Raw genomic sequence first — 24,819 nt, forward strand, 5'->3', positions numbered from 1 at the left:
ATCAATAAAGAATACGAACTTCTGTATTATTAACTAGAATACTAGAATATGACGATTGTGCTCTATTATGAAGCACTGTTAGTGTGTGTAGGTAACAGAGGTTGAACCTCGCAAAATGCACACAAGTACGGTTTCATTTTTTTTTCTGGTATATCAAGGGGTGCTTATTATGAGACTAACTTTTTCTTAAAAAATTTCGTCCCGGAACCCCCCTTTTCATCCCTTTAAAGAGGGGTAATTTGTGGTTTTGCAAAAAATTTCCTAAATAGAAATATGAAGAGGACTATATTTCTCACTACTTATTTCCCGACAGCATATGTCTACCACCCCCCGTTTAGCAGGGGTGGCGCCCCAAAGTTGACAATGTTTAAAAAGAAATGTTTTAAAAAAAATTATTTTTCCCTAACTGTAACGGAAATCAAGAAGAAACCCTGCGGCAATTAATCACAAATAAGTGGTTGATTTTTTAGTATATGTTTCATTTAAGGGCAATTGCCCATTTTTTAGTTACGGGGTGTTACATTTTAAAAAACCCCTTTTTATACCATCTGAACCAGGTATGCTAGAGTAAAAAACTTTCAGAGATTACACATGTGTAAGTATTATTTACAAATTTGTATAATGCACCCCCATATTTTCCCAGGAACCACCCCAAAAACAGGAGAATTAATAAAGAAAATAATCAAAAATTGATTTTGGGTCACCACTGTGGCTTTAGGGTGCAAAGAAAGTAAAATATGCATAGGTCATAATGTGTAGCAGACAGTGTGTTCTTTTATTTTCCATAAGTACGTTATCAATAAAATAAATAGGTGACGAAAAAAAAACAAAAACTGGAGCCCGCCAAAGCATTTCTGAAGTTTACGGCGCCACTGTGCCGTAACGGTTGCTGATACGAAAAGAATGCATAGGACCTTATTTGTAGAGAAAATAGTGGTCTTTAATGCTGTAAGTTTTGTTTCAAAAAAATGCATAGGCAATGAGAAAATCGTAAAAACATGCTCGGCATGCGATATGGGTAGTTTCTGCACTTTATTTTCAAGGATAGGGGTAGTTTCCGCAGGGATGTTGCAATAACCATATATATTTATGAAAAACCCTGTTGATGGAGCATATGCCCATATGGGTCAAAAAGCAAAAAAAATTTTCAACCCCCCATTTGTTTGGGGGTTAGGTATAACTGGCGTTATTTACAAATTTGTATAATGCACTCCCATTTTCCCCGGAACCACCTCAAAAAAAGAAGAATTAATAAAGAAAGTGATTTTCTTGAAATCCTTCACACACCATGCCCTTTATTAAAATGCTTCATACAGTCGGAAAAATGAAAAAATACCCATGAACGATCACATCAATCACTTATTTTGTATTTGCTGTCTTTTTCCATAAATAGCAAAACGAGAGAGAGAAAGAGATTATTAATAATCTGAATAATATGTGATTGATGTGATCGTTCATGGGTATTCTTTCATTTTTCCGACTGTATATCATTTTGTGCACGTTCTTAGGGTTTCTTCATAAGTATATATGGTTATTGCAACATCTCTGCGGAAACTACCCTTCTCTCAATAGGGTTTCTTCATAAGTATATATGGTTATTGCAACATCTCTGCGGAAACTACCCCTATCCCTGAAAATAAACTGCGGAAACTACCCCTATCCCTTGGCGAGCATGTTTTTGCGATTTTCTCATTACCTATGCATTTTTTTGAAACAAAACTTATACAGAATTAAAGACCACTATTTTCTCTACAAATAAGATCCTATGCATTTTTTTTCGTATAAGCAACCGTTACGGCACAGTGGCGCCGTAAACCTCAGAAATGCTTTGGCTGGCTCCAGTTTTTATATTTTTTTTCGTCACCTATTCATTTTATTGATAACGTACTTATGGAAAATAAAAGAACACACTGTCTGCTACACATTATAACCTCTGCATATTTTACTATCTTTGCACCCTAAAGCCACAGTGGTGGCTCAAAATCAATTTTTGTTTATTTTCTTTATTAACTCTCCTTTTTTGGGGTGGTTCCGGCGAAAATATGGGGGTGCATTATACAAATTTGTAACTAACACTTGTATATGGGTAATCGCTGAAAGTTTTTTTACTCTAGCATAAGCGGTTCAGATGGTATAAAAAGGGTTTTTTTTAAATGTAACACCCTGTAATTAAAAAATGGACAATTTCCCTTAAATGAAACCTATACCAAAAAATCAGCCACTTATTTGTGATAAATTGCCGTAGGGCTTCTTCTTGATTGCCATTACAGTTAGGGAAAAATAATTTTTTTAAAAACATCCATTTTAAAAACTTGTCAAATTTAGGGCGCTACCCATGCTAAAATGCTGTCGAGAAATAAATAATAGGAAATATAGTCCTCTTCATATTTCTATTAAGGACATTTTTTGCAAAACGTACAGGAAGGGCTACGTTTGGTAAAAACCACAAATTACCCCCTTTAAAGGGGTATTAAAACAGGTATTAAAATTTTCTCTTTTTTATCATCTTCGTCAAGTCACCTTCGCCTTGACCTACTCTGTTTAAGAAACTGTGTAAGCTTGAAATCCATTGAACCCATGACATTTTGAGCATTCTACGGTATGACCACATCTCGAGGGCTTCTAATTTGTTTATCATATTAATCTTCATGATCCAGGATTCACATCCATACAGTAATACAAGATACACAACATTTTAGGATATTATAAATGCTCTTCTTGCAATTTATATACGAGTTTTAATTTCTTTCATCAGGATTTATTGTCTCGTTTATCCAACATACTAGGCAACATACTAGCTTTAAAATGGTTAACTTTTGTAATCGGCTTATTGTTGACAATTAGTTGCATAGGGTCAACGTCTTTTTTACTGACCACAAGTAACTTTGTCTTTCATGTATTTATGCCAAGTCCTTTATGGGAGCATTCTTTAGTGATCCAGTCTATAAGGAATAAGGAATTAAAAATTTGATCTTTAAGGAATTGAAGAATTCAGCCATGTCGCTGTGTCATCTGCATATCTGATGTTGTTAATAGTTTTTCCCCCAATTCGAACTACACACTGCCTTCCAAGGTTTCGTAAAGTATTATTTCTGAGTATACGTTAAACATAGTTGGGGATAACACACAACCTTGTCTGACACTTCTTTGAATGAAAATGTTGTCTGTTCCTTTGCCGTCTACCAGAATAGATAGGTAGGCTTCATAGAATAGAATACGTCAAACAAAGACAGCAATACGACGAACGACATAATGATTGCTTTACATATGAGATTGATTACAATACTACAGTGAATGTTTGACATACTTACATCTAAAGTATACGCTAGGTATGCACTGTTGGTCTTAAGCACAGCAGCTTCATCGAACTCCAGTGTTAGTGCTAAGGCTTTCACTCCTAATTGCTCAATTTTTTCTCTAGTAGCTTGGACGAAAGGCATAACGCGTTTCATGTACTTTTTGAGCTCGTTCATTTTGCCGAACTCCACAGAAAGAGTTTTGTTATCAGGAAGAACACCTTTGTTTGCCTAAAACATTTAAAATTTGATAAAAATGTCCTCCGTTCCTATTAAAATGAAATTCGAATGAACAGATTATCTAAATAATGAAGGTGGGAATGGTGGGATAGGTACTCACCGGAGGGACCACAAACGTTCGGATACAATTAGCGTCCCTTCTAAAGACAATGAAGTCGACTTTACTAAGTAACAAGACATTTACTCAACACACACACTACACATTATATCTGATTGCGAAATCAACCGTACCATGCCAATGGCCTTAGTTGTCGAGGCATTTAAGCTAAATTAAAAAAAAAATAATGAAGAAATCTGATATACCGGGTATCTTATAATTATGCAACCAGTTATACACCTCGAAACATTGGATAAGTGGATAAGACATAAGATTTGATTTATAATAGACCAGGCTTTATCGTTGCCCCTGTTAGGTAAATTATTCCGATTCCGATATAATCGATAAAATTGTTTAAACATTTTTTTTAAACAAATTCAAAAAAACAATTTTTTCACTTATGTAGTACAATTTTTTTTATTCTTTTGATGAGCCAAATGTCTCTTGTGATTTTTCTCTAAAATTGATTGTTGTCGAGTTATACCCGATTTAAAATTTGAAAAACGCGAAAATGGCTATTTTCAAGACTTAATAACTCGGTTAAAAATGATTATTATGAAAGTAGTGACTAAATCAAAGTTTAAAGCCCCCCTACATGATCCTGAAGAAATTTGGGTCATTAATTTATTACTAAGCTGTTATTTTTAATTAGTAACAATGAGCGTGAGGCGGCCGTCAATGTGAGTGCGAAAGAGATTCACCATTCCGGCAGTCCAATGGTGCATCTTACTCATCATCATGGTATCTTACTCATGGTATCATTATTAAAAATAACCGCTTATTAGTAATACAATAATGACACAAATTTCTTCAGGATCTTGTAGGGCGAGTTTAAATTTTGATTTGGTCACTTCCTGACTTTTATAATATGTAATAATTTTTAACCGAGTTATTAAATCCTAAAAATGGCCATTTTCGCGTTTTTCAAATTTTAAATCGTGTATAAATCGACAACAATCAATTTTAGAGAAAAATCACGCGACCTTTTTTGCTCATAATGACCCAAAGAATTAAAAAAAAATGTACGAAGTGAACAAATTGATTTTTTTAATTAGTTTTAAAAAATTTAAAAAATGTTTAAACAATTTTCCGACTGCGACACCTCCCGGCACCCTGTGGATTTGTTATAAGGACCTCTTTTTGAGTAAGTTTGTGCAAAAAAAACGAATCTGAATGATTTACCTAATGGAGGCGACGATACAGTTTGGTGTATATTTCATACAACATAATATTTCTTATAGGAAAACTTAAAAAAAACACTGTTCATTCTGCTGATTTTTTACTCTTTTTATGATGGGGGTAGAACAGCTGGTTTTATCGTGAAGTATGATGACATTGATAACTCGCTGGAAGGAAGAATGGAGAGGAAGTATGTTAGCATCAACAAAAATCAAATATGGCGGTCTGCACAAAGACACATACACGTACATTCGCTCCTATTGGTCCGATAGTAATGTGAGGTGTCACGTAATAGGGTTCAACTAATACCGAAAAATCATGGCGATGTGCCAGATCAGCCTAATGTACAGTGGAGGCGGGTTGTCCTTGGAAAGGGGAAGGGTACAACAATGAAAAAAATTAAACATAGTAGATTGTCATACAAGGATTATAGTCCTGTCGCTGGGGGGAGGGGGGGTACAACGGCCTCCTTTATTCAGATGGACTTACCCAAGTTAGTTTTATGTATTTTGACCCGTAGAACACGAATTTGGGTATCAGTTGATCCGGATGTCGATAAGATTGTTATAAACAAAGAACCTTAGGAATTACATAACAGTGATTAATCCGGATGTCGATAAGATTGTTAGAAACAAAGAACTTGAAGAATTACATAATAGCGATTTTTCGCAAAACAAAACATTTTTTGTATTTTTTTGGTATCTAATTCTAAGCAAAAAATGTTCTTACAAGTTTTTTCGTGCAATAGTTGCACGAAATGCAAGTTTGCACGACGTGCAATAGTTGCACGAATGCATAGTTTTCGAGATAAACGCGGTTGAACTTTCAAAAAATCGAAAAAATTGCAATTTTTAAACTCGAATAACTTTTAATTTAAAAATAAAATAGCAATTTTGCTTACCGCATTTGAAAGTTCAAGTCAAATTATACGGGTTTTGAATTTTTGCATTGCTAAAAATTAATTTTTTTATTGTCAAACAAAGCTATAAACAAATAGTGTTTCCCGTGCTCAATGCATGCGCCTACTCGTTCGATTTTAAATGAGAGATGCATTGAAAACATCACTCACGCAGTATGTGTTTATAGCTTTGTTTAACAATAAAAAAATTAATTTTTAGTTATACAAATAATCAAAACCAATAGAATTTGACTTGAACTTTTAAATGCAGTAAGCAGAATTGCTATTTTATTTTTTAATCAAAATTTATTCGGGTTCATAAATTGCAATTTTTCGATTTTTTGAAAGTTCAGCCGCGTTTATTTCGAAAACTACGCATCCTACGAAAAAACTTGTAAGAACATTTTTTGTTTAGAATGACCCAAAAAAATACAAAAAAATGTTTTGTTTTGCGAAAAATCGCTGTTATGTAATTCTTCAAGTTCTTTGTTTTTAACATCTTATCGAAATTCGGATCAACTGTTACCCAAAAAATTCGTGTTCTACGGGTCAAAATACATAAAAAACTTGGGTAAGTCCATCTGAATAAAGGAGGCCGTTGTAGCCCCCCTGGCGACAGGACTATTAGGCTGATAACGTGTAAGCGGCTTAACGTACAGTGGTGTGCCTGGAGTCTTTGTGAAAAGGAAGGGTAAGGTGTACAATAATGTAGAAAAATCAAATATGGCGTGGTGTCACCTGAGTATATAAAAATGACCTATTTTGCCTTGCACGTCAGTTTCAGCTTAGATTTCATATGTATCTTATGTAAGAACTAATTATTATTCAGATTAGTTGTAGTTTAGTAGTTTAAACTTACCTGGAAATGATTTTTCAACGTAGTTAACACCAGGCTCTGCCATTCTGGAAAAGTCTTAGCTACCCATATGTTGATAATGTTAGGCTTCTCTACAGGTGGAGGATTGGGATGGTTTTTCGTTTTTACACCTTGCATATACGTTTTCAGGTGGACTCTAAACGAATGAGCGCATTCCATAAGGTATTCCGACGCCTTGATCTTTATCTCATCAATAGGACCTACCACTGGCCACGATGCATTTACGACGCTGGTTTTCTGAAAAAAAAACTCATATAACACAGTTTTTATACTTAATATGATTTATTACTCGATTCACTTAATTTAGAGTAGTATAGAGAGTACTTGGTTCGAGCCACATCGGTCATAAATTTTTCAAACTTCATAGTATAATTGGAATTCAAACGATTAAACAGAAAATCGCAAATATGACTTTCTAAACGCGGACACTGACCACTTTTTGGTAATAATAAACTGAGCGTGCTCAGATGGAAAATAGACACCAAGCTAAAAGAGACTGAAATAAGGGAAAGATTTGAACAAAAGATGAATGAAAATATATCCAACTTTATGAGTCAATCCACAAATACAAAAAAAATTAGATAAGGAAGCAAAGAGAATAGGGCTAGAGATAAACCAGCACAAAACAAAATATATGACGATAGGGAAGGACGGCACAACAACTCAGAAATATCTAATAACACAAAACCATAAATTACAAACTGTATACATCTTTAGCTCCTTGGGAGTAACAATAGGGAAAACCGGAAAAGAGCGGATAGAGGAAAGAATTCTGAAAGACAAAAAAAAACATATGGAATGAAAAAAATCTGCTGAGAAGCAAGACCTAGAGACATACAAGAAGCAAGACAAACAAAAGAACAGAAATCAACCTACAGGTCCAGCGAGCTTTAAAGGGATCATAGCCAATATAGTCTGTTCGCTAAACTCAGACGCAACTTTCTAGATGTTTTAGTCGGTAATTTTGCCAATTTTAGTAAAATTGGCAAGAAATAATTAGTAAATAGTTAATAATCACTAAATAGTTAGTAATTTAGCCAATTTTTGCAAAATTGGCAAAAAACAAAAAAATTATCGACTAAAATATCTAGCCAGTTGCGTCTGAGTTTAGCGAACCGACTATACATGTATTTCGGCTCTAGGCGGTTGGCCAACAAAATATTTTCAAATAATTCTTATATTATACAAGTCCAATACTTCAGTCGACTGCTGGATTCTGAACTAAGCCACGCAAATGCAAAAGCCCGCGTACATACCATTTGAGTCTGTTTTAAATCAGCCGAACGAGTCTAGAGGTAGGCTAAATTACGATAAAGTGATATTTTATTCATTGTGATGTTTGTCTGTAATTGAATCGGTCATTGCGAAAACAATACACGTTACAATGTGTAAATTTTTCAGGAAACGTAAAAATATTTTCATTAATAGTTGGATATTCCGAGATAATACTATATTTTATATAAGTATTATGGGTTATAAATGAATCTTTCTGAAAGGCAAAAAAAGTTTAAATGTTTATATGTTTAAATGTAAATTTCATGGCGTTGAAAAGCGTCGTTATTTTACCCAAAATATGGACATAGATTGTTTTCGCAATGACCGATTCAATTGTGATTTAACAGAGCAACGAAATATTCGTATGTTAAACTCCTAATAAAAAGTGTTACCACTATGGACCATCGTAAAATTCTACGCACGTGTTATTATTTTGTTATTATTTTGTTTAGGTCACTATTATAAAATTGGGTTTGCTATCAGAACGCATACCATGCCACTAGTGCCAAACAAAAATAGAAAAATTTAGTACTTTATGGAACGTTTTTATAGAAGTGGATGATAATTTTGCATCATGCATTATTTTTAAGATAAAGCTGTCTTATAAAACTTAGAGAACGTAGAAAATAAAATTTTAATACATAATTGTTTCCCATAATGCACAAAATGTTAAAGGTGGTACACAAAATGATATGAAAATGAAACATTTTGGAGGCTTTGCACACACAATAAATAAACTTTATTGTGAACGAGGGCTTAAAGGATAAGGAAATCAGCCACAATTTAACTTAAAAAATGATTTTATTGACGTTTCGACTTCCACCTCAGATGTTGTTATCAAAAGTGATATGAGGAAATCATTAAAAATTTAACCAAAATAAAAAATACCATAAGCCACTTTAAAAAGAGTTCTACAAGCAACTGCTAAACTTTTAGATTTTCAAAAAATCCAGGAAATGGGAATCCTCTCAAATTACTGCAAGATGTTTCCACACGTTGTAATTCGACATTTTATATGTTGGAAAGATTTATTCAGCTAGAAGAAATTGTTAAGGCTATTATAAGCATAACAAATATGTACGTAAACACTAGATCAACAATGTATGAATGGAATTTTATTAAACAGTCGATAAACTGTCGATTTCAACTTTTCTTGGCATAAAAAGGTTTCGACTATTTCCTTTTAAGGATCCATCAAATGCGGAAATAGCACAGAAAATAGAATCGCTCTTATTGCAGAAAAACTTGGAATGAAACAAAAAGATAAAGGATTTACAACTCAAACTTTATTAGAGCATGAGAAAACATCTGCAGATCCGGATGATATTATAGAATCGCAGGATCAGCCACGAGGCACTACGACAAGCAGGGCAATAATAGAAATGCAAAGATTTAGGGAATGCGATCGGTTGCCGCGAAATGAAGATTCGTTAAAATGGTGGAGAGAAAATAAACATATTTTCTTTATCATGCACAAGTAGCTCAAGAACGCCTTAGTGTCAATGGAACATCAGTGCCTTGCGAACGGTTATTTTCCAAAGCTGGTCTAATTATTTCTGATTGAAGAACTCGAGTTAATTATAAAAAGGTTAAAAGGTTGCTATTCTGAAATTTTAATTTAAAAGTAACAAATAGTAACTAATAAGTATTTGTAGCAAATACTGGTATTTAAAGTTTACTTTGTATTTAGTTTTTAAGAGAGTAGGCGCAAAATTTCGGGCCAATGCTTTTTAAATGCATTTATTTCTTTCGAATCCTAAGAAAACTAATAAGTATTTTTGAAAAATTTAAACGCAGAATAAAAGATTACATTATTACCGAGTGCTGAAAGCCCCTGAAAACTTATATAATGTGTATTTTAATAAGTTACAGGGGTGAAAAGAAGAGAAAATTAAGTGTGATTTTTAATTTTAAATATCTCGTTCAAAATTTTTTTTTATTCTAATGGACTTTCGGCCCTCGATAATAATGTAATCTTTCATTCTGCGCTTAAATTTTTCAAAAATACTTATTCATTTTCTTAAAATTCGAAAAAAATAAATGCATTGACAAAGCATTGGCCCGATATTTGGCGCCTATGCTCTTGTTAGATTTTCTATTAACAATTACGACAATGAAAAAAACATCAAATTATTTATTAATTCAATATTATTTTCATTACAAAAACTACTTTTTGAATAAAATTGTTTTTATGCATTCTAGCAAACCTAATTATAAAAATCATGACCTAGACAAAATAATAACACGTGTTGAATTTTATAGTAATCACCATAATGACAACATTTTTAATTAGGAGTTTAAAATACGACTGTTTTGTTGCTCTGTAAAAATCACGATCAGTTACATTTGATTTCAAATACTTAGTTTAGCCCACCTCTAGGTCAGAATCAGGTATAACTATTATTATAGGACCGGTTCCTATTTAAGGGTCCGCATTCCGCATCGCGCCAAGGAATAGGACCGAACCGACCGGCGACCTGACTACATGCAGAAGGCGACTGCAGATTCTTCTAGCTTTCTATGCATACGTGGTATGAATAGATTATTATTTTTATAAGTTTATGGATATGTATTTAAAACATATTTTTTCACCTAAAATATTTTCTGAAGCTATTTCTTTGTGGCGTTTATGTAATTTATTATTCTAAATGAGAAATAAGCCACAATTTAACTTAAAAAATGATTTCATTAACTTTTATTTCGAACGTCGTTGTCAAAATACAAAATATTGATAAATTAAACAAAAATGTTGTTGCTTAGTAAAAAAATCATCTAATAATTGCCAATATGAATGAGTTAGATTAAATTATATTATTAGAAGAATTTTTTTACTAAGCAAGAACATTTTTGTTTAATTTATTAATACTTTGTATTTTGACAACGATGTCCGAAGTGGAGGTCGAAACGTTAACAAAATAATTTTTTAAGTTAAATTGTGGCTTATTTCCCATTTAGAATAATAAATTACACAAACGACACAAAGAAATAGCTTTAAAACAATATACATAATATTATGTATAATGCCAATCATCATTATCAATAAATAGGTACACATGAAATATTTAGCACTATAAATATTAAAATAAATATTTTAGGATAAACTATGTTTTAAATACATATCCATAAACTTATAAAAATAATAACCCATTCGTACCGCGTATGCATAGAAAGCTAATAGGGATCTGTAATCGCCTTGTCTGTGCATGCAGTGGGTTCGGCTCGGTTCTATTCCTTGGCGCGGTGCGGACCCTTAAGTCCGATTATCTACTTTCGGCTCATTCGGCTGGGCTCGCTATTTTAGTAAACTCCTAAAAAGAGAGATAGAAGTAGGAGGTTCTAGTTCAAAGATATTTTCTACATGCCAATGTTAATGTTGCTATGATTTCTGGTTTAAATGTCTGGAACTTTTATATTGGTCCACTATCTCAAATGCAGTTCAAACACAGTGTCTTAAAAACCTAAGTTCCATATTTCTTTGATTTATACTGTACATAATCTGTATGTACTGTATATAAGATCTTAATAAGACCTAAAAAAACTCTAACATGAAGTAAAAACACTTCTATGTAATTGGTATATTTATTAAAAATTTTAAAAATCCCAATGGATTGAAAAATTTGTCCAATTCAGAACGTTTTTGGACCTATCAGTCCATCATCAGTGAATCTAAAATAGAATAAGTAATCCCACTAATAAAATTGAAAGATGGTTGAAATTTTGAAAGTTAAAAAATGTGGTTATGATTACTTACTCGAATACTTGCTAAATAGCCCCAGAACCAAACAATGGTTCAAATTATAATTCAATCTACATTATGTTGTAGTGATATTGAACAGGCTAAACGCCGATGTTAAAAGATATAACCTCCGGGAACATGGTGAAACCCTACCAGGAAACTTAATCAATCATCTTAGGCCAACGTTGACTACCAAGTGTTTGTAAGGAACTGTTTGGAGTAACATTGACAGTAGAGAAGAAGGTAGTCGATTTTCAAAGGTTTTAACAAAAGGTCATGATCCAAAACAATGATAATATTATGATAAAGATTTTAACATCTGAAAATGTCTAACATTTAAATCTATTGTTTTTTTGAAATGAAAATTGTGTTTTACAAAATTTTTTAAAATATAAAATTATTTTACTTTGACTGTTTACTATAAAATTAAACTGATCAAATTGATTAAAAAGGAAGTATGATCTGCTATTAATAAGGATAAACAAAAAGATAAAACAGATGGTGGTGAGAGAGGAGAAAGAATAAATTTTAAATTGAAATGCTATTATACAAAGAAATTGCCGTGTTGGCAAAATTATTTATATGTATATTGTATTGGTGGTTGTATATGTAAAAGGGAAATTATTTTTATTTAAATGTAAATGAAAATTGTTAAAATAATGGATTGGAGTTAGGATAGTCAATTTAATATTATTATGAAATATGTAAATTAAAAGGATTGTAATTATTATGAGATATATTTTTTTAATTTTTGAGAGAATTCTTGTGACAAAGTGGGGGGTATGTAAAATTGAAGATAAATAAATATAAGATTATAGCTGAGCCCAGTTGATACAAAAAAGAAAATGTAATGAATAAAATAAAATTAGTAAAACCGAATTAAGAGGACGAATATTGATATAATATAATTGTAATAATGACGGGTTTAAATGTGAGACTGAAATTAAGTGATGAAATGTTAATTGGAGAGGTAAAATATATTTGGAAATAGTCAAACACAAAAAGTAAGGGACTGTGGTGTAAGGTCGAAGGACAAGTGTAATAAGGGAAAGAGAGGGATTGAGAAAAGAGGGGGTGTGAAGGGATTACTTATTCTATTTTAGATTCACTGATAATGGACTGATAGGTCCGAAAACGTTCTGAATTGGACAAATTTTTCAATCCATTGGGGTTTTTAAAATATTTTAATACATATACCAATTACATAGAAGTGTTTTACTTCATGTTAGAGTTTTTTTAACTATATGGTGTACAGCCGACCTAGGGAACTACCCTTTTTAGGTTAATAAGACCTATTATTGTTACATATGAATAATTTTAAACAATTTGAAAGAAAAACAATGAGAATGATACTAGGCCAAAAGTAACAAAAGAGAGAGAAAGAAGAGTGAGAACAAATGTCGAAATTGAAAAAGAATTAAAGAGATAAAATATAGTCATATACATACAATCCCTCCGCTTATGGATGAGACAAATACAGAGACGTCCACACTCAGATATACTGAGAAGAATAACTAACTGGACACCACTATGGCCCAGGTGTAGAGAAAGGCCTACAAGAAGATGGCTGGATGATGTAAAAGAAGATGTAATAACAATTAATGTTAGAGACCGGAAAGTTCAGTGCAGGGGCAGGAAAAATGGAAGAGTCACGACAAAAGCAAATATACACATCAAGCTATAAATGACAGGAATAATCAACCTCACCCAATAATAGGATTTTGAACGCCATGGCGTTAGCTACAATCCCTAGTAATTGTAATGATCAATGAATGAATAGGGCTTTTCATTCACAGTCATTTGTTTCGAGCTTTTATCAAATGTCGTATAATCCGTGTATAACATTAATATACAGGGTAGCGAGAAAGTATGGAAACACGGTAATTTCTCGGAAACCGCTTAAATGATTGTTACAAATTTTGGTGGATAAGGGTATTCTAATACGGCCGATATTATAGTGGTAATTACATTGTTGCCAAATCTTCCGTTTTTCTGGAAATCTAATGAACTTTCTTATTTTAAATGGAACACCCTGTATATTTTTTGCGTTTTGAAGTCCCTAAGAAATACTGATTATTTTTCATGTTATGTTCCCTATACCTAAATGCCATAATTTCGGAGTTATTGCTACATTTATTTAAAAAAAAATTCTTAACAAATTATACAAATTTATTTTTTTGAACAGGGTAGATATTATTTTAGGTTCTTTGAGTTATTGGGAACAAAAAAGGTCTTTTGTAATGTTCCTCAAAATTTAATCCTTTCCGAGTTATAAACAATTTAAAACTGAAAACAATCGAAAAATGACGATTTTCTGGGTTCAAAAACATAAGTAAAAAATATTATTTTTGAAACTATGAATTGCCTAAATTCAAGTTCAAACCTTATTTTATCAGATGCCGATAAGTAATTTGGTCTTATTTTATTCTAAAACATTATTTTTTAGTTGTTAATGATGCGCGATATCCCGTCCCGTCATATGAGCTTTATTAACAATAAAAAAAACAATGTTTTAGAATAAAATATGCCAAAAATTCTTACAGGGATCTGATAGAAAAAGGTTTGATCTTGAATTTAGGTATATCATAATTTTAAAAATGATTTTTTTAACTTATATATATACTTGATTTTTTTACTTGTGTTTTTGAACCTTGAAAATCGTCATTTTTCGATTTTTTCAGTTTTAAATTGTTTATACCTCGGAAAAGATTAACTTTTGAGAAAAATTACAAAGGACCTTTTTTGTTCCCAATGATCCAAAGAACCTAAAATAATGTCTACTTGGGCCGAAATAATTGATTTTTATAAATTGTTAAAATGTTTTTTTTTAATAAATGTAGCAATAACTCCGAAATTATGGCATTTAGGTATAGGGAACATAACATTAAAAATAATCAGTATTTATCAAGGACTTCAAAACGCAAAAAATATACAGGGTGTTCTATTTAAAATAAGAAAGTTCATTAGATTTCCAAAAAAACGGAATATTTGACAACAATGTAATTACCACTATATTATCGGCCGGATTAGGACGGCCTTACCCACCAAAATTTATAAAAATCGTTCGAGCGGTTTCCGAGAAATTACCGTGTTTCCATACTTTCTCGCTACCCTGTATACGGATTATACAACATATGTCAGAAGCTCGAAACAAATGACAATCGATGAAAAGCCCTATGAATGAAACAGACAATCGAGGCACTAGATATAACTTACGTTTCCTATGAGTTCCCAAACATGTTCAGATACATGTGGACAAATGGGAGCCAAAATGATGGTTTGCACTTCAATAAACTTCATAACCAGATCAATGTGCATTCCGTCTAAGCTTATCTCTCGGTATTTGTCTCTGATGGCCTGGAATTCGAAAAGACCGGTTCGCAGTGCTTCTTTAAACAACATCTTCTTATAGAATTCGTCGGTTTCTTTGATCTTTTGATTCATTTCGTTCTGGAATACATCGTCGCTGAAGGAATTGAATGGCCCCGTCCTAAAACAGAAATAACAGTATATAGTTGTCATTTTAATAATTTTGATGTTTTGATAATAATTATCATCAAAATGTTAATTATTAACATTTCTCCTTTACAAAGACATAAATATAGTGGCTACATATAAAGCAGAAACAATAGGTTCTCTGATATGGCAACTCTGGATGATATTGAAAACTCGCCATAAAATAATCATTTGATGATGTGAACAACACTTTTCTTATCCAAAATAAAACATATTCCACGACTGAGCAGATGACGATGACAGAAGAAATATTCAGCCGTGTGATGGATGACCGAAGTTATCTTTAAAGTTTGAGTTAAAGTTAAGATTACTCTCAGGTATAACTATTTAGGTAAAATTTGGTGTGATGTATTCTTTACAGTTATGGGATAGTTATTTCATGGTTATTTCTTCAACGTTACGCTAACCTTAAAATGCACATTAGAGATGACAATGATTGTTATATTAGTACGAACATTTTGGATAATATAGATAATGACACGATAATAATACCGCCTAGATGTAAAATTTACAGAGTCGTAAAAAATTTTCAAACGCTGAAGAACGACAGGATAGTGGAACAACAGGAGATACACCTAGGAATATTCATAAAGCGAGAGCTATTATTTCAAGTAATAATCCGTACATCAAAATTTTAAACACAACCTACGAAACAGTATATGTAGAAACACACACAATCAGGACGTTAGACATTAAATTATTCAACATATATAGACTGATTAACGACAGCAAGGATAGGAAAAAGGAATTACGGGAATCACTGAAGTTAGACATTCCAGAATACATACGCGATAAATTAGTATATTTATGTGAAGAATATTCAGATATATTCGCCCTAAGGCATGACATGCTGACATGTAACAACTTCTACGAACAGAAACTGAGAGTTAAAGACCAAACTCCGGTATATATTAAGAACTATAGGACACCACATGCACAAACAGAAGAATTAAACCGACAAGTACAAAAATTAAGAGACCAAGGGATCATAGAACCGTCTATATCAGAGTACAACAGCCCGGTAGTGCTAGTACCGAAAAAAGCTATAGATGGAAATAAAGCATGGAGGTTATGCATAGACTTCAGACAACTGAACAAGAAAATAGTCACAGATAAATTCCCATTACCAAGAATAGATTCGATATTAGATCAACTAGGAAGAGCAAAATGGTTTTCAGTTATAGACTTAATGTCAGGTTTTCACCAAATACCATTAGAAAAATCATCGAGAAAATACACATCGTTTAGCACGGAGAATGGAGCATTTCAATTTACCAGATTACCTTTTGGATTAAACGTAAGCCCGAATAGCTTTTCAAGGATGATGTGAATAGCGTTTGCAGGATTAACACCAGACAAAGCATTTCTTTACATGGACGATATAGTAGTAATAGGAATATCAGAAAAACATCACTTAGACAACATGAAAAAGACATTCGAGACATGTCGAAAATTCAATTTGAAACTTAACCCAGGAAAATGTCAATTTTTTAGAAGAGAAGTCACATATTTAGGACATGATCTTTCTCAGGAAGGAGTATCACCAGAAAAAGAAAAATATGCAACGATTGAACAATACCCGACGCCTAAGACAGCAGAAGAGACAAAAAGATTCGTAGCATTTTGTAATTACTGCAGACGGTTTATTCAAAATTTTGCGGAAATATGCAGACCACTAAACATATTATCGAGAAAAGGAGTAGAATTCTTTTGGTCAGAGGAATGTGAAGAAGCATTCAATAAGCTTAAATCATCTCTGATCAAACCACCAATCTTAAAATATCCGGATTTCAATAAACAATTCATCTTAACGACAGACGCATCCAACGAGAGTTGTTCAGCAATTTTAAGTCAAGATTATAACGGAATAGACCTACCGATAGCATACGCATCACGAAGTTTTAGTAAAGGAGAATGTAATAAACCCATAATCATTAAGGAATTACTAGCGATTCATTGGGGAATTAATCATTTCAAATGTTATTTATATGGAGCACCAACATTTTTAGTAAAAACGGATCATAAACCACTAACGCACTTATTTTCAATGAAGGAACCAACCTCAAAACTCACGAGGATCAGATTAGATTCAGAGGAATACGATTTCGAAATAGAGTATATAACAGGGAAAAATAACTAAGCAGACAGCCTTTCAAGAATAACATTGCATCAACTAAAGAACTTATACATAGACAATACTCATATACTAGCTATAACACGAGTTCAAGCAAGAGAAAAGGAGAAAGAATCAAGGCAAACGAAGGCAGAAAGTGAACTCACACTACAGCCAGAAGCCCCCAAACAGATAGTAAGAAAGGTACTAAATAATTTAGAGGCGCATAGACTACCAATTTTGTCTTTTGGAGCAGAACTGATCTCACCAAGACTGAGCATTAGGACCAAAAACAAAATAAAATGCAGGAAGAGCATAGCCGCAGGATTCAATAATTTCGATTTAAACCAAGTGTTGGCACAGCTTGATAAGCTGGCGGTAGAGAATGCAGTACGTAAAGATATACGTAAACGATATTATTTTTAAATTGTTCACAATTAATGAATTTATTAAAGAAGGAAACAAAATATTGAATAATGTAGAAATATACATATGTGAAGTACCAGAAACAATAGAAGATGACAAAGAAAAGCATAGATTAATAGAGGAATATCATAATCACCCGATGTTTGGAGGACACGAAGGGAATAATAGACTAATAAAAAAGCTAAAAGCAAGATTCAGATGGAAAAATTTGGAAAAAGACGTAAGAAAATACGTTAAACAATGTCATGAATGTCAAATTAACAAACCGAAAAGAACACATGTCGAAAAATTCGTGATATCGGACACTTCTTCGAAACCAGAGGACACAGAATACATAGATACGATACGTCAATTCACTAGAAGTAATGAAAGCAGTGAAGACAAAAAAGAGCGGCAAAAAAAGAATAAGCTCAAAGCGACACCACAACACTTTAAAATAGGAGACCTAGTCCTGGTAAAAAGGGAAGAGAAAGGTAAGTGTAATAGTCTTTATGTAGGCCCCTTCACAATAACAGAGGTAAATAACGTTAATTGTAAGATCAAAATGGAAAACAATAAAATCAAAGAAATACATAAGAATAGATTATATGCTTACAGTCCGAGGACACAGTGAGTGACAAGTGAAACGGGAACAATGTTGTTATCGAACATTTTTTTGTATGTACTTATTATTTATAGGAAATAAATATTTAATTTTGTATTGATTAAAACACAATAATCAGTTGGTGGCGTTGTCTATAAAATTCAATTCTAAATTCTAAAAATTTTCTTCTTTGTCGGTAGTCAGAAAATTTTTCCCGGAAGGATAAGGATGTACAGGATTATCATCATCCAAAATAAGAGCAAGACATATTCGTTTAATTTTTAAATGTCCTTCAAAACAAACATCACGTTTGTTTTTAAATAATTGAGGTGACACCGATTACTTAACACAAGTGCACCAGTTTTCAATAACGCTTCGTCAGCGGTTCAATATTATTCTTAATCGACGGTCAAGCTGAAGTCAGCATTAAAAACATCAACACTTTCCGAGTTTATTTATAGTTACAGCAAAGCATTGTGGATCATTATATTTCATTAGTTTATCAATTATCATTCGTGATTCAGATACACTATTAGACAGCTAGACTTCAAACGAACTAACTAGTTACTGTGGTATTTAGAGTTGGTAAATAAATAAGTATTCAGTAAAAGTGTTTACTTCATTAACCCCTATCAATGGGGGTAACTACCCCGACTAACCTAGGATGTTCCTGAGGATGGAGTACCACCATAGTAGGACAATCTGTATAGACTAATATGTTTTAAGTTAATTTTAAATAACCTTAGCAGATGTGCACTATCGGAGTGACAATGACCGCAAGTGAACTGATGAGACGTGTTGTTGCGATTAACGATTAAATATAAAATAGATGACAAAACATATGAGGAATCAATTATATTATTGTACATAGAATTGCGACATGCCTCGGCTGATTTAATATTATTGTTTATAATAAACTTCGAAGACATAAATAAAGTATGTAGTTAGCAGATGAAGTAGTAATTATTTAAATAAGGACTATAAGGGTTAATTGTGTACCAACTCTTCAACATTTCCTTACATTAAGACATTTTATAATAATGCAAGGAATGCTGGGAGCTAGGACATAAATGTGTTGTAACCAGGTTTTTCAATATTACGTAAAATTTACTTAAAAATAGCAGAATAACTCTTACCTGTAAGTTGATTTATTAGCCAAAACCTCCTTTACCCATTCAATAAAGGTGTAAAGACGCAGAATTCCAGCATCCGCGTTGCTTTCAACAAAGTTAGCGTCTTCGATGGTATCTCCTGAATCCGCGAGACATAATCTGGTACCGTCGGCGCTAAATTTATCGACGGCTTCTCCAAGAGTTAGGAAATTACCGTCGGATTTTGACATTTTAGCCGAGTTTAACATGAGCAGACCATTGGCCCAAATGCTTTTCGGCCATTTGGACTTATCCTTGTCCCACATGGCGACGTGATTGAAAATGCAGTATGTTAAATGGTTTTGCACCAAGTCCTTACCTGAAATATTATTGAAAATTATTTAATCAAAAAGAAGTGTACAGTTGAAAAATGTTTGGAACTTTCTCCCTATATATTATACCGTTTTTAAACTAGAATGAGTAAATTCAAAAGACAGATTCACACCCACCAATAATGTTATCAGAAAAATAACCAGATTCATCTTCTTTGGTTTATCATGTCATGTCGGTGTTCGACGGTAATCCGTGAATATTATATTATATTATTATACCGCTAAAGAGTTCTATAAACAACTATTTTCTATATAAATGCAGACTAAAAATATAAAAATTAAAGGAATAATGCAGAAAACACAAAAAATCGCCGATATAAATTAATTAACCTATACGTTACATTAGTATCAAAATTTCATAAATGCCAAAAGTGTCAAAATTTCATAATTAATGGCCGATTTCACCAACGATAAATAGTAGTTTATTCGATGAATAAAGTTATTCGACCAATAAACTGACACATCTACGATTCACTAACGTCAAATAACATTTTATTTATTTATTTATCAAATAAGTATTTACTCTTCGAAAAAATTGACAAGTTACTCTCGCTTTAAATATCTATAACAAAGAAAATTCGTCAGTTTGACTTTAAATTATAAAAATTGTATTGGAACACAATAAAAATATAATGAACTGTGACATAATTATGTCACCCGACTGTTTTCAGCTCCTGGCCTAACAGACCCGAAGTGTTTACCAAGTAACATTTTTTATAGAATGATTTATGATGTTCGATTTTGTTCTAGACTTCCGGAGTTTATTCTTTTAAACTTGTAAATATTATTCGAGATGTTGTTATTTATTTCTAGAACATTGTAATTATATATAAATAGACATTTTTCGAATTAGGGGTTCAGTTGTGAATTTGAAAACGTCGGTGTAGTTTGATATGTAACGGGCGCGGTATATTTTTGAATTTGTAATTAGATAAATTGCTAGATTTAGTGTAATAAATAAATTAGATATCGTAGATTGTAAAATAAAGGATATAAATTCAGTGTTTTTCATTTGTTTAGATGTAAGTTATTAAAAATAAATGAAGTAAACTAAAATTAAAGATTAGTGACTAAAAGAACATAAATTAAAACGCAAAATACCGCGTAAATCAGTACAGAACTAATAAATTTTATTCGACGAATAACTATTCATTGATTTATCTGTTGTTGGTGAAACCGGTCCTTAGTGAAGTAAACTTTCCTGAGGTTGGACCAATCACAAACAAGAATTATGGCGCGGTAAATTTGAATTGCCGTTCCTAGTTTAAAAACGAGGTATACTCACTAAAAACACAGATGTTAAGAATGTTTTTGCTTGTACTAACAAAAAACATTCAAAAAACATTTGCTTACCTGATACTCTCAAATCAAATGGCATCCAATATTCAAACTCCCGCTTCATTTTATCCAATTTTTCTTTTTTGATTCCACAGTTAGAAGGGTATTTAGCTTCTTTGAAAAATATGTAATCCCAAACTTCTGGAGTCATTTGGTCTGCTTTGATGTCAAGAGCATTAGGACCAGTGCCCCTAAAAATACCGTAATATGTAAAATAACAGATTGAAACAGAAAAATCCGCGAGGAAATTATATTCCTGTAGCTGGCTGTGTATACCATAAATCACAAAAAATAGTTGAATTCATTTGTAAAAGATATATTTATAAAAAAATCCCTAAAAAGGGCTACATAACAGAACGTTTTCGGAATAATTCCATCATCAGTGCTTATTACAGGTCAAAGTATACGCCTGCGCCACCGAGATATGTGGGTTAAATATTATAAAGATTTAAATTGTTTGCATTATGGTATTAAAATGTATGTGATGTTTAAATATTCCTGGATTTAACTTCGGGATTCACAGGACTCTCCCCACACGGGTTGCAATGTCCAGAGGATAGAACCTCACATAACGGACTGGGCTGCCACTTGAAGTCTGTTATGTGAGGTTCTATCCTCTGGACGTTGTAACCCGCGTGGGGGAGAGTCCTGTGAATCCCGAAGTTAAATCCAGGAATATTTTAAACATCACATTTATTTTAATGCCATAATGTTTACAATTAAAAACTTTATAATATTTAAAAGGGTTTTTACCCACATATCTTGGTCGCTCAGGCATGTACTTTGACCTGTAATAAGCACCAATGAGGAGGACGAGGATGGAGTTATAAAGATATATAATTATATTAACAAAAAATCTACTCACTTGAAAGTGCCTCCCTGAATCAAATGTGCCACAGTGTAGTACGCCATATAAATAGTGGAATCGGAAAGAGACTCGATTAGCCATTTGGGGTCCCAAGGTAACTTAGTACCGAGTCCGTAAGTCCTAGAACAAGCATGCTCGTGCAGCCAATTGATGCAACCGATGAAGTTCTTCCTAACTTCATCGTAGTAGGTGTTTATGTTATCTAAAGCCTTTAAGGCCGAGTTTTTCCATTCTTCGTTTCCATAATCGAGGAACCATTGGTCGCAAAGAGCCACGACGCATTCGTCTCCAGAACGGGACATTACTTTTTTCTCGGGTTCGTAGTATATTACTCCTTCGGATTTGTCGATGAGGGAGTTCTGGATGAGTTTCTTAACATCCTGGATCTTTTTACCTTTGTATTCACCAATGGACATCACCTAAAACGTGCGAGTTAATATTAAATCTCGAAACATACTTCGTAAATGAAAAAATTGCGTTTAAGTTTTCACGAGAACCCCCGCTAAGAATATGTATGTGAAATTAATGAATCCCCTTCATAGCTGTGATGTAATCCACAATATATTCTTTAATTATTCTTCTTTACGTGCCATCTCCGAGACGAAGATTGGCGATCATCATTGCTATTCTAACTTTTGACATTACAGCCCGAAAGAGTTCAATAGAGCTGCATCCAAACCATTCTCTGAGGTTTCTCAGCCAGGACATTTTCCTTCTACCTATGCTGCGCCCTCCTTGAATCTTTCCCTTCATTATCAATGTTAGGAGTTCATCTGCCACCGCGTGTTATATGACCCAAATATTGTAGTTTTCTTATTTTGATGGAATCCAGTATCTCCCTGCTGTTCTCTATTCTTCTTAGTACCCCAAGTAGCACAAAACGGGTTTATTAAGTCTTTTAAGGATGCTTTAAAACTGTAGAATAAAACTGAAATTAAAACCATTTGGTTTTTAAGTAAACCTTAAGGTTGCAATAAAACCGCTTTCAGCATAAAAGGGCCCACTCTGAAAAAGGTCAATAAAACCACAAATAAAAACCTTCTTAAAACTTTGTTTTCTTAAGCAACTGGTTTTAAAGCTGCTGTGAAGGTGCTTTTAAAACCATGTTAAAAGACACTTTAAGTGCAGGCAGTTTTATAGCAAACTTAAAAAGGTTTTTTAAATGGAGACTTTTAAAGACAATTTACCATATTAAATGATTCTTTAAACCCATATACTCCATATAGGCCAACAAATTTTTACATGTGTTATGATAGGATGATATGTATTTGTAACCATAAAATAATAAAAAGTACTTGGTTATTTCGGACTGTCAAGGTAAAAAAACACTTGCGCGCCCAACTTTATTGATAATGTTAACAAAAATAGGTCTAAATAACTCACGCGCTTTAACATTTCTGACTTTTGGGCGATTAAAAAAATAAAAATAGTAAAAAAATTTAAATCCGAAAAATATTCATTTGAAAGAAAAATAATTTTATCTACCATTTTAATGTTCTAATGTTAAAATATATCGAATTTATGTCTCTAAGTCGCTTATTTATAATTTTTATGTAAGCCTTATATTGTAACCTATCATGGCTTTCAGCATCTCCAGAAAGCAATATGGTCGAAATCCAAATAAAACTATTTGGTCTATCACAGAGAATTGTTAAGATCAAATGGTTTTATTTTATACCTTTCCAGGAGCATATATCCTACATAAAAGCAAGGTTGCCTTGGAATTAAAACCGTTTAGTTTTAATGCTGCTGTCAATAATGCCACTCGGTTTTAATGTGAATCTAACCTAAAATCAAGGCGTCTTAGTGCTGTGTGTGTTGTATTTTTCTTTTAAAATGACCAGTTCGTTTATATTTTAAGTACTTGCGACTTATTTCTTCCATACTAAATGTACTTCCACTTTTTACAACACACTACACCACTGTTTTCTCTAAAACAAATGACCGACCATTTTGGACATGAAAGAAGAGGGGATGAGTTTAGTTTTATTGTTTCTAACAAGAAGCATAGTTTAGTCTTTACGATAACCACATTGATTCAGTTAAGAGCGTTTGGTTTTAATATAGCCTTCTAATTGCTTTTAAGAAAGCAACTTTAAAGAAAACTAAAAAAATAGTTTTAAGGCATACGTTTTACCGACATAATAGTCTTGAGGTCAAGTAGTTTTAATAGTAGGTTTTATTAGTCATAATAGGAGAATCTTTAAAACTACAATAAAACTAGAAGGTTTTAACTAGAATCTAATAAAACCAAACAGTCCGGAAGTTCTTCATAAAACTGATTAGTTTTAAAGTGAACTGATAATAAACCATTTTAAAACTACAATAAGACAAATTATCTATTAAGGTTAATTAGTCATTTGATACTCTTATTAGATACTTTAAAACTAGTGACAAATGCTTAAGAGTTTTAAAGTTCTGGCAGTATATCTACAAGGTAACTTTAAAACCATTATCTTCTTAGTTACCACAATAAAACTTTTATAAACCTTAAATAAAACTAAAATGTTTTTATTGTGCTACTTGGGATTTCTTCATTGGTTATTCTGTCTGTCCAGGAGGTTCTCAGCATTCTTCGATATGTCCACATTTCAAATGCTTCCAATCTATTGCGACATTGTTTATTAAGAGTCCATGTCTCAACACCATTCAAAAGAACAGATCTGCAAATCCACAAAAGCAGGAACCGTTTAATATTTTTCATGACTTTTGATATCAACACCACAAACTTTCATAGTTTCTATCAGTCTTAGTTTATGAAGCAAATCGAGGTTCGAAAACAGCTGGATGCTATATATACCGATTTCAGTTAAGCATTTGATCGTGTTGATCACCAGATTCTTCTTGCAAAATTGCTTTCTATGAGATTACATATTCAGTAAGTTAAATAAATC

General features: G+C 32.6%; 1 protein-coding gene across 1 annotated transcript in view; it reads right to left on the reverse strand.

The window, feature by feature from the left end:
* Window positions 1–24,819, reverse strand: part of LOC114349515 (leucine--tRNA ligase, cytoplasmic) — a 42,021-nt gene that overhangs the window by 3,711 nt on the left and 13,491 nt on the right. The window contains exons 8-13 of the mRNA XM_050647817.1: window positions 21,923–22,344; window positions 21,073–21,248; window positions 19,373–19,706; window positions 14,815–15,088; window positions 6,570–6,824; window positions 3,312–3,527 (exon numbers count right to left, since the gene is read on the reverse strand). Of these exons, the coding sequence (XP_050503774.1) occupies window positions 3,312–3,527; window positions 6,570–6,824; window positions 14,815–15,088; window positions 19,373–19,706; window positions 21,073–21,248; window positions 21,923–22,344 (1,677 nt within the window). The remainder of the gene's footprint in view (window positions 1–3,311; window positions 3,528–6,569; window positions 6,825–14,814; window positions 15,089–19,372; window positions 19,707–21,072; window positions 21,249–21,922; window positions 22,345–24,819) is intronic.

Source organism: Diabrotica virgifera, chromosome 3, assembly GCF_917563875.1.
Source record: "Diabrotica virgifera virgifera chromosome 3, PGI_DIABVI_V3a".
NCBI lineage: Eukaryota > Metazoa > Arthropoda > Insecta > Coleoptera > Chrysomelidae > Diabrotica > Diabrotica virgifera.